At 45.8% G+C, this 11,166-nt stretch overlaps 1 protein-coding gene and 1 long non-coding RNA gene across 3 annotated transcripts in view; both read left to right on the forward strand.

Moving 5' to 3' along the window:
- Positions 1 to 2,072, forward strand: part of LOC103179756 (protein FAM107B) — a 64,852-nt gene extending 62,780 nt beyond the window's left edge. For both annotated transcript variants that reach the window (XM_007895152.2, XM_042339796.1), the window contains one exon: positions 89 to 2,072. In XM_007895152.2, coding sequence (XP_007893343.1) covers positions 89 to 205 — 117 coding nt within the window. In that variant the 3' untranslated portion in view covers positions 206 to 2,072. The remainder of the gene's footprint in view (positions 1 to 88) is intronic.
- A 2,670-nt stretch (positions 2,073 to 4,742) lies between these two features.
- Positions 4,743 to 6,407, forward strand: LOC103179755. Its single transcript, XR_488011.1, has 4 exons — positions 4,743 to 4,801; positions 5,085 to 5,221; positions 6,069 to 6,128; positions 6,283 to 6,407. It is a non-coding gene; the product is annotated as an uncharacterized LOC103179755 (long non-coding RNA).
- Positions 6,408 to 11,166: the final 4,759 nt, after the last annotated feature.

The raw sequence follows: 11,166 nt of genomic DNA on the forward strand, positions 1-11,166 counted from the left end.
CACATCCTATAGTTCAGTTATAGCATACAATGGACAAAGCCTCTGCAATATGTCTGTAAAACATTTTCGTATAATTGTTTTCTTTCAGATTGAAAGAGAGCAGGAGAGAATAGGGGAGAAACAAGAGAATGCTCCTGAATTCATTAAAGTCAAAGAGAACTTGAGACGAACATCCACATTCAGCATGGAAGAGATGTTCGGGTAATTTGGAGGCTGCCTGGCTTGGCTACATTTGAATGGTTGACTCTGCTCAGCACCACTTCCACTTGGACTGATTTGCTAAGCCATCGTGAATAGCGTTCATTTAACAATCTTGTCTTATTTGAGATAATGACGATATGCGAAGTGTTCCCTCCACAGTGATTGGATAGAATGGCCAGTCTTTCCAGTGATAAAGAATGTTTGTTGTACAGACACTCACTGAACCTTAGATGAAGGTTGTACTTAACTTGGTGAAAATATTTTTTAAAACAAAGTGTTACTTTACAGTAAAGATGCTGTATAAAGGCAGATATTGAATCCAATGTGAATCTGAATGGAATTGGAATGCGATTTACTAACATGAGAGAAAGTGACCTGTCAACACACTACATTCTTCACCACGTGCTGAATCCTATGTTGTGGACTGCACTTGAGCAAATTCTATTCTTTCAAACATTGTGCGTGACAATAATGATGATAGTAATGATGCACATAGACAGTGTTGCATGTTAAGAGTTTTGTGCAATGGGTCTTCAGTGCTGCAGTAGTGTTGTTTCGCCAGGCAGCGAGATCCAACAAATGTTCCCTGGGACAGCAATGGGAGGGTGAGGATTGTCTTTGTCTTACCTTGTTGGCTGATTGCATTAAACTGAAACTGTAAGCCTCTTGTCGAATTGCAGTTTAGCCAAAACACTGGTATTGTTTGAATGTAAACATTCCTAATGGAAATTTGCATCATCATAAATTTTGTGTAGATATTGTAATATTTGTCTTAACATCCAGCCAAAAAAATGTGAGATAAATGGTAAAAGCTTGCACCTTACAGATTCATACAGATAGGAGTTAAGTTAACCAAAAGCTGTACAGGAATTGGAGCTATAGGCTAAAAGTCAATAATGTAATGCCTTGTAATTCCAGAACAGTATAACATAACTACATTGATTCACAACATAGATGCATAGGACGGGGCAATGTCAGATTCAAAAAAACTATGTCACTGACAGCGATGTAAAGAGATGTTGGGGAGAAATCAAACTTCTGATTTACCCCTTTTAAAAACTTGAGGAATGTTTTTTCTGACATTTTTTGATATAAATGTTTAACTTGCTCAAAACTACTGGATAAAATAGAATTGGTTCTGTAAATTCAGGATTGGAGGGTTAAATAGCAATATCGGTCACCATTTTTAAAATGTCCTGACTTTCACTGTAATACATGGTCTCACTTTCAGCACTGAAGCAACATGAGGATAGAGTCATCAGGTTTACTGTAAAGAAGTTACTAAGCAGAAGTTGTGAGTTTGAAAACATATATAAAGCATCACTTTTTAGCTCTGATCTCTTCATATTATGGATTCCCAGGGTGGGGATGGGGGTGGGATTGAAATGAAAGGTTACTCATCCTCAATTTGGCAGAGTTGTAAAGAAGTTTAGCTGAGAAACATTTTTTAAAAAGTGAATTTGTATTGTTTTGGTGGTAACAACTTTCTTTTTACTTTTTGCCGCTTTTGCCATTCAACCTTTTTGCCATTGCTATCTCTTATGTTTTGGCATTTTTGCAAGTTGAACGGGTATTGACTGTTGGGTAAGTTATACCTATCACATCGCTGGAGTAAACAAAGTTACATATTACTGACGCCTTTCAAAGCACTCTTCCTGAAATGGACTTTGAATTTCTTTGAAATTGTTGTTAATATTTCTGAGTGTAAAATGTACAGAATTCAGATACAGTCCATGAATTCTTCAGGCTATGGTTACTGAGTCTAATTATTAAAAAAAAGAAAGAGTTCATGTATTTGACTATACTGATGCCACCTATAGGTTTTTATCATTGTAACTTATAACTTTTAAATAAATATTATACATATTTTACATTCTGTGTTTAAATATTGTTTGGTGTACTTCAAATTTAATAATGGATATACAAATAATCCTTTGGGCAGCGTTTCATAGGGAATTGCTGCAAAGGAATCTCCACCACTGTTAAACATTCTTAGCCACTACCCTGCTTGGAGGGACTATATAAGTGCAACTTCTTGTTCTACAGATCATGCTGTAGTCAATTTTTGCAGATCAAAGCCCCACAAATAGCCAGAAAGTGAGTCGCCAATTTTCTCTGGAGGGGTTCTTTACCAGGAGAAACTCCCCTTTTTCAAAATGTTTCATGGATCGTTAACATCAACCTGAACAGACAGATTCTATTTTGGGGCTTGAGATTCCTGGATATTGCTACAATCCACATCTGCTTTGACTTGAAAGCTCAACACATTACTTTCCTGATTTGTGCATTGAAAATGAATTTGAAAGAATTGATCAATGCACGATACAACAACTTGCGTTTGTATAGAGCCCTTCACGTGGGGAAGCGTCTCAGAGTGCTTAAAGTATGTAGTGGTAAACAATTTACAAATTGCCCATTTGGAAGTTCTACCTGCCCACATAATTTCTCCCAAAACATAATAATTTTTTAAAATTTGGTCACTCAAACCATGACGTTATGTGGGATACGGCTGTGTGCAATTGGCTGCCGTGTTTCACCCACAATCAATTCACTTTACGGTATATTCTGGAAAGCTCTTTGAGACGTCTTGAAGACGTGATAAGGCGCTATATCAAATGCAAGGATTATTATTATTATGTAGCACATTGACATGACGATGTGGAAATTTCCAAAATGTTTTGGATGAAGTTTTTCTTCAATGGGAGAGAGTTTTGTTTACACACATGTGGTGTGCTTTTCTATTAACTGGAAATTTTTGCACAGAATCTCTTCGGTGGAATGTTTTCTTTAATGGGAGAAATACTCTGTTTGCACACCTGACATTTGCAAAACCCATTTGTCAAGTTGTTCCAAACAAAAGGGAAAGTCAAAATCACCTTTGGCGCAGAAGTAAATTGTTAGCTTTTTCAAAATGCATCAGAAAAATAGTTTTCTATGTATATCTAATAAAGAATGTTATTTAAAAGTCTCTAGTTCCAATTTGTACATTGGAGTTTTTAACACACAATTTTCTTAATCCGAAGTATTGTTCTTTGTTGAAATTTATTTTCTATTGCCAATTTTCTCCTCTAATTGTTTCCTCCACGGTGTTTCACATATTTTGCTGTGCATTGGCTGATGCATTTTGCCCACAAAGTGTAGTCAATTCATTTTACAGTATATCCTGTGAAGCACTTTAAGCACCTCAAAGACGTGATATGGAGCTATATCAAATACAAGGATTATTATTTAGCACTTGTCCATTTTTTTCTTGGCCAGGTGTCTGACACAGGGAGAAACCTATCACCATATTTAAGGGTCTCAGAACCAAACTACTGAGAGCTCCACTTAAGTATGTTTTTTAGTATGGAGTGTGCAATTGCTGCTCAGAATGTCACACCCTACTTACATCATTCCAGAGAATTTAGGTGCAGGTTGGCAAAAGCTAAGGTTTGTGGATGCCAGAGAGTTCATTGGGGAGTACTTCAGGAGTTTAACCAGCTAAAATCATACAGTTTTCGGTTAGGAACACGGGCAAGCTTCTCTCTTGCAGGTTTATCAAGAGCCAAGAGGGAAGAATCCCAGCCCCCAGTGACAGGTCCGGTCCTCCAAGTTCAGCCGATTAGCGAGGCTGGCTGGTACATCATCAACAATGCCCTGGAGCACCGTGAGAGAGCCTCAGAGGATCAACTCAATTCTAATCTTAAATTGCCAGGGGAATAGAAGATTTTGGAACTAACTCAGCCCCAAAATAACAACAACAACAAAATTACATTTAGAGAGCGCCTTTCACGTCGGGAGGATGTCCCAAAGCGCTGAACAGTCAGGTGTCGGGGCCTGAGCATGGGGGAGGAGGGGGGTGTAGGGGTGAGGGAAGGCAAAGAGGTGGGAGGGAGACCAAAAGCACGGTCGAAGAGAAAGGTCTTGAGACCGACTTGAAGGAGGCAATAAGTTGCTTACTTCCCTTCCAAGAAAAATCATCACTCGTTCGTCACAAAACATAAGCACAGGTTTGAGCTCTTATTAGATAACTAGCAGGTACCAGAAAGTCCTCAAATGGTGAGCTGTACAAGTCAGGGTGAAATGCATGGTAGTATTTCTACCATCCTCATGACTACATTCCAGACATACAGCCTTAACCATTGAATGATGGTTTCACCAGAAAGAATCTCTTCCAAATATGACGTGCTGATTGGAAAAACAGGTATCTATGACAAAACTTTGCATTCATCTATTTTGAATCTTAAAATGTGATCTCACTATTCATCAGAACATTTAGTTCAGTGAAACCTGTTCCACTCGCACCAGAGATGGGAGCTTGGAGTAAATAACTATGTCCCATTTCCAAATGGGGCTTTACCTTGACCAACCAAACAAATGTGGAGCCGTGCTATTAGTTTCAAATCAACACTTCACTTAGGAAAACTCCACCCATGATGTGTTTATTTTGGCAGAAAAATGATTATTTCCACACCATAAAGTTTCCAGTCTAAGGCTCTATAAGAGTCCTGACTTTGAACTGCAACCACACAACAGTTCAAAACTAAGATGAAGCTCATTCTGTCATTCGGTGTTCTCCTTTTGTCAGCATTGATGCTGACTGGCTGCAATTGCCAGGACGGTAAGACTATGAATGTTATTTATCGTTGAATCTTTGATGATCAGGCCTTAGAGTAGCTATATAAATCTCTCTGTGTATTTCCACTTTATATTTTAAACCCACCTAAAAACCTACGTTTTGAACCACGCTTATAGTTATCTGCCGCCTCCCTATTCTCTCTCGCTCGGTGTCCAACTCCTTTCTGTGAAACTCCAAACATTTTATCCTGGTAAAAGGCATTCTATAAGTACAAGTTTCTGTGGTTTTCTCCGTCCATCAATAAATATCCTGTGGCCTTGCCTAGCTTCGATTGAGAAATCAACAGCTTCTGAATTTCTGCAAAGTGAAGATAAGGAACCACTGACTCTGCATGAGGAATGCTTTGTTGAAGGATGTGTCTATGAAGAGGTTTTAGAACTCTATGGATCTCGTGAGAGAACCGTAAGTATATGCTTCAAATTGAATTCCTTTATCCAGTTAGCTATGTGACTGGCACATGTAGAAACCGTACCTAAAAGTATCCAAACCAGAGAGTTCCACATCAGCCTGCCACTTATACATGGGAATGTCCTTGTGTCAGTAATGTGCACTCTCTTCCTAGAGGGAGAGATCCTGCTTACCTAATTATGGAAAGTATTAACAAGAGCCAAATCTTGAGGACCTCAAGAGTGTACATTGAGGTACCTTTGATGTTTAACCAGCTAAAACCACATAGTTTTCCATTAAAGGCACTGTCTGACAAGCTTCCCACTGTTTTTCCAGGTAGAACCAACCTGCCTATTAGGTTTAACAGTTAGTGGAAGAATTTCTGCTCCTAGTGAAGTCCTGCCAATGAGGCAGTGTGGCTGGTCTGTCATCAGCAGTGTCCTGGATTACCATGGACCCACCTGGCTCAGGAACTGGACTGCACTAGAGGGTTGACGCGATTCCAACATTCAGTTGCCAAGCAGATCACCTTGGAGCCAGACCAAGCCAGACCCTGCTTACCTCGCCCTAAGGAGGAATTCCCCTGTCTTTCTATGCAAGGATTATTATTGTTATTATTAAACTAGTTAGATATCTCATTCTAAAAATAAAAGGTACAACATAAACCATCGCAATAAATGATCTGTAATTTTAATCAAATTTACTTTAAAAAATGTTTTTAAAAAACTCTGGGACTCTACCCTGCATGGAGGGCACTATATAAATGCGAGTTGTTGTTGTTGATTGGGTTCATTTTGATCAATCTTATACTGAACATTCTTCAACTACTTAATTTGCCCATTCCTATTCAATATTTTCACAGGATGAATTCTGGTGTGGTCAAAGAGCTTAGTGATGGTCTTGCAAGAACGATTTCCGTCAGGTATAAAAAATCTTTTTAACTATTTTAACATTTCCAGTTTGAAAGTTATGAAATTTTACTCATTCTCAGCCTTGCCTTTCTTTTTAAGGTTTCACTTTTAATATTCAATGTTTTGTCTTCAAACTGCTTCACTGTTTTTTTTCTTTCGTAAAAGGTTATTTGACTTCAACAGGAATAAACACAAGTGTCAGACAGCAATTACCGGGTGATATGAACCCTACCAGTGAACTACACCAGAAGAGTTAGTTATCTGCAATAAATCATGTGTTCTACAGACATACTGGCTTGGATTTATGTGATGGTTCTTGTAAAGTGTGGTAAAAAACACACACCAATAAAGTAGTTTCAAAATGCACTTTGTTAGTGATTTCTGCACAATATCCAAAATGAAAGCGCAAACTTTAGATCTCATGAGATTACAAGAAAGGAAGCCCTTTGATTTTGAGCAGAGAACCCAACAGAGTGAGCTGGGAAAGGAGTGAGGTAGCAACAGAATGAGACTTTGTGAAAGAATTTGGTGAGAGCGGGAATTCGGTCAGAAGGGGAAGGAGGTGCTTATATAAAAATAAGTGGAAAAATAGAAATAGGAATCATTAGGAATTAATAACAACAACAACAAACTTACATTTGTGTAGTGCCTTTCATGTCGGGAGGATGTCCCGAGGCGCTGGACAGTCAGAGTTTTGGATCGGTGCTGGGGGTTGGGATTGGGGAGGTTGGACGGCTGGGGGGGAAGCAGGGAGATCGAAAGCCAGTCAAAGAGGAGGTTCTTGAGATGGGTCTTGAAGGAGGCAAGGGAAGGGGCAAGGTGGAGGGACTGCGGGATGGAGTTCCAGAGGGTGGGGAAATGGAGGGAAACGTGAAGCAGGCCAGAGCCTGCTGAGCGGAGGGTGCGAGCAGGATGGTGGGGGGTTAGGAGGTTGCAGAGGTGGGGAGGAGGGGGGCAAAGACTATGGAGGGTTTTGAAGTTGAGGACCAGAATCTTGAACTGTATCCTCAGTGTGATGGGAAGCCAGTGGGGTCGGGCGAAGATGGGGGTCATAGGATCACGGAACCTGGTGCAGGAGAGGACATGGGCTGCAGAGTTCTGGATGATCTGCAGCTTATGGAGGGAGGAGTTGGGGAGGCCGACAAGCAATGAGTTTGCATAGTCAAGCCTTAATGTAATGAAAGCATGTATGAGGGTTTCGGCGTCCTGCGGTGTGAGACCGTGGCGGAGTCGGGCAATGTTGCGGAGGTGGGGGAAGGCAGAGCAGGTCACGGCGCAGATGTGGGGTAGAAAGGGCAGTTGTGTGTCAAACAAGACGCTAAGTTTCTGGACTGGCTTAGCTAGGTGGAGTGTGCAACCGTGGATGGTGATGCTGTCAGCGCCTGAGGTAGGAGGCACTGATGGAAGCCAATCATTAGAGCCTCGGTCTTGTTGACGTTCAATAAGAAGCAGGTGAGAAAACCTAACCAGCTCTGTTTAAAGTTAAACAATAACAACAACAAGATTCCATTTATAGAGCGCCTTTCACGTCGGGGGGACGTCCCAAGGAGCTGTACAGTTGGGTCAGGACCCGAGCAGGAGGGAAATGGTCAGAGTGAGGGGAGGGAAGGGAGGGAGCGAGGAGGGGTTAGAGAGTCAAGAGGGGAGCTGAAGGCACGGTCAAAGAAAAAGGTCTTGAGACCGGCCTTCAAGGAGGAAAGGGAGGAGGCAAGGCAAAGGCACTGGGGAATGGAGTTCCAGAGCCTAGGGGCTGAGAGGCTGAAGGCCCGGCCACAGATGGTAGGGCGGTTGGGGCCGGGGATGTGGAACAGACCGGAGCCAGAGGAACGGAGGGTACGGGCAAGTAAGTAGGGGGATAGAAGGTCGGAGAGGTAGGAGGGAGCAAAGCCGTGAATGGCCTTGTAGGTGAGGATGAGGATCTTGAATTCGATCCTCTGGGGGATGGGGAGCCAGTGGAGGCGAGCGAGGGTGGGAGTGATGTGGTCCCGAAGCCTGGAGCGGGACAGTACACGAGCTGCAGAGTTCTGAATGACCTGCATTGTGGAGGGAGGTGCCGGGAAGGCCGGCGAGGAGAGAGTTCCCATAGTCCAGCCTTGAGGTGATAAAGGCGTGGACCAGAGTTTCAGCAGCGTGAGGGGTGAGGTAGTGCCGTAGTCTGGCGACATTCCGGAGGTGATGGAAGGCGGTGCCAGTTGTGGAGCGGATATGAGGGAGAAAGGACAGCTCAGGGTCGAACAGAACACCAAGGTTCCTGACTGGCTTTGAGAGGTGGAGAGTGCGGCCTTGGATGCTGATGCTGTCAGCGCCTGAGGTGCGGAGGCACTGACGTGAGCCAATCAGGGGGGCCTCAGTTTTACGCACGTTGAGCTGAAGAAAGTTGTCTCTCATCCAGGACTCGATGTCGGACAGGCAGGCTGTCAGGACATCGGTGGTCATGGAGTTGAGGAGGAAAGGAAGAGTTGGGTGTCATCCGCATACATGTGGAAGTTAACCCCATGTCTGCGGATGATGTCACTAAGGAGGAGCATGTAGAGGGTAAAGAGGAGGGGACCGAGGACAGAGCCCTGAGGGACACCAAACGAGACAGTGCGGAGCTGGAGGAAAAACCATTCGTGGAAACAAAGTGAAGACGGTGGGAGAGGTACGACCTAAACCACTCAAGGATAGGTCCTTGAAGGTTGAGGTGGGAGGACAAGTGGTGGAGGAGGATAGCGTGGTCGACTGTATCGAATGCTGCCGATAGGTTGAGGAGGACGAGGATGCAGAGGGAGCCCTGGTCGCAGATGGTCAGGATGTCATTGGTGACCTTGACCAGGGCAGTTTCTGTGCTATGGGCAGCACGGAAACCCGACTGAAGGGGTTCGAATAATGAATGGGTGGAGAAAAAAGAGCGCAGCTGGGTGGCGACAACTCATTCCAGGACCTTGGACAGGAAGGGGAGGTTGGAGATGGGCCGGTAGCTTGATAGCTGCGACAACAACAACAACAAGATTCCATTTATAAAGCGCCTTTCACGTCAGGAGGACGTCCCAAGGCGCTGCACAGTTGGGTCATGACCTGAGCAGGGGGGAAATGGTCAGGGTGAGGGGAGGGAAGGGAGGGAGCGAGGAGGGGGGAAATGGTCAGGGTGAGGGCAGGGAAGGGAGGGAGCGAGGAGGGGGAAGAGAGTCGAGAGGGGAGCTGAAGGCTCGGTCAAAGAGAAAGGTTTTGAGACCGGCCTTGAAGGAGGAGAGGGAGGAAGCAAGGCGAAGGCACTGGGGGATAGAGTTCCAGAGCCTGGGGCTGAGAGGCTGAAGGCCCGACCACCGATGGTAGGGCGATTGGGGCGGGGGACGTGGAGCAGACCGGAGCCGGAGGAACGGAGGGTACGGGCAGGTAGGTAGGGGGATAGTAGGTTGGAGAGGTAGGAGGGAGCAAGGCCGTGAATGGCCTTGTAGGTGAGGATGAGGATCTTGAAATCGATCCTCTGGGGGATGGGGAGCCAGTGGAGGCGAGCGAGGGTGGGAGTGATGTGGTCCGAAGCCTGGTGCGGGACAGTACACGAGCTGCAGAGTTCTGAATGACCTGCAGCTTGTGGAGGGAGGTGGCGGGAAGGCCGGCGAGGAGAGAGTTCCCATAGTCCAGCCTTGAGGTGATAAAGGCGTGAACCAGGGTTTCAGCAGCGTGAGGGGTGAGGTAGTGCCGTAGTCTGGCGATGTTCCGGAGGTGATGGAAGGCGGTGCCAGTTGTGGTGCGGATGTGAGGGAGAAAGGACAGCTCAGGGTCGAACAAAACGCCGAGGTTCCTGACTGGCTTTGAGAGGTGGAGAGTGCAGCCTTGGATGCTGATGGTGTCAGCGCCTGAGGTGCGGAGGCGCTGACGTGAGCCAATCAGGAGGGCCTTGGTTTTTCGCACGTTGAGCTGAAGAAAGTTGTCTCTCGTCCAGGACTCGATGTCGGACAGGCAGCTGTCAGGACATCGGTGGTCGTGGAGTTGAGGGTAGAGGAGGAAAGGTAGAGTTGGGTGTCATCCGCATACATGTGGAAGTTAACTCCATGTCTGCGGATGATGTCACCAAGGGGGAGCATATAGAGGGTGAAGAGGAGGGGACCGAGGACAGAGCCCTGAGGGACACCACATGAGACAGTACGGGGGGTGGAGGAGAAGCCATTCGTCGAGACAAAGTGAAGACGGTGAGAAAGGTACGACCTAAACCACTCAAGGACAGTGCCTTGAAGGTTGAGGTGGGAGGACAAGCGGTGGAGTAGGATAGCGTGGTCGACCGTATCGAATGCTGCCGATAGGTCGAGGAGGACGAGGAGGCAGAGGGAGCCCTGGTCACAGATGGTCAGGATATCATTGGTGACCTTGACCAGGGCAGTTTCTGTGCTATGGGCAGCACGGAAACCTGACTGAAGGGGTTCGAAAAGTGAATGGGTGGAAAGGAAAGAGCGCAGTTGGGAGGCGACAACTCTTTCCAGGACCTTGGAGAGAAAGGGGAGGTTGGAGATGGGCCGGTAGCTTGATAGCTGCGACGCATCAAGGGAGGGTTTTTTCAAGGTGGGAGTGATGGTGGCAGTTTTTAAGGGAACGGGAACAGAGCCGGAGGAGAGTGACAGGTTGACGATGTCTGTGATATGTGGGGCAAGGATGTGGAGCTGGGAGATAAGGAGTAGAGTGGGGATGGGGTCAAGGGAGCAGGTGGTGGGTTTCAGGGATAGGATAAGTTTGGTGACAGAGGGTGGGGAAACGGGTACGAAGTGTGTAGGGGAGGATGGGTAGGAGTCGGAGTGTGGGAGGGAGGGGGTGGGGGGGTGGGTGGATGTTGGAGGGGAAGTGACCGCGGAGCGAATTCCCTTGATTTGGGATTCAAGGAAATCCAGCATCTCCTCGCAGTGAAGGTTGGAGGAGATGACCTGCGCGGGGTGGCGGGGGGGACGGAGGAGTCGGGATGTGGTAGAAAACAGTAGCCTGGGGTTGTTCTTCGCCTCCAGGATTATCCTGGAGTAGAAGGACGATTTGACCGAGGCTAGAGTGGAGCGGTAGGTTTTGAGGAGGTCCACCCAGATT

The sequence above is a fragment of the Callorhinchus milii genome, unplaced genomic scaffold, assembly GCF_018977255.1.
Source record: "Callorhinchus milii isolate IMCB2004 unplaced genomic scaffold, IMCB_Cmil_1.0 Scaffold12, whole genome shotgun sequence".
In the NCBI taxonomy this organism is placed as follows: Eukaryota; Metazoa; Chordata; class Chondrichthyes; order Chimaeriformes; family Callorhinchidae; genus Callorhinchus; species Callorhinchus milii.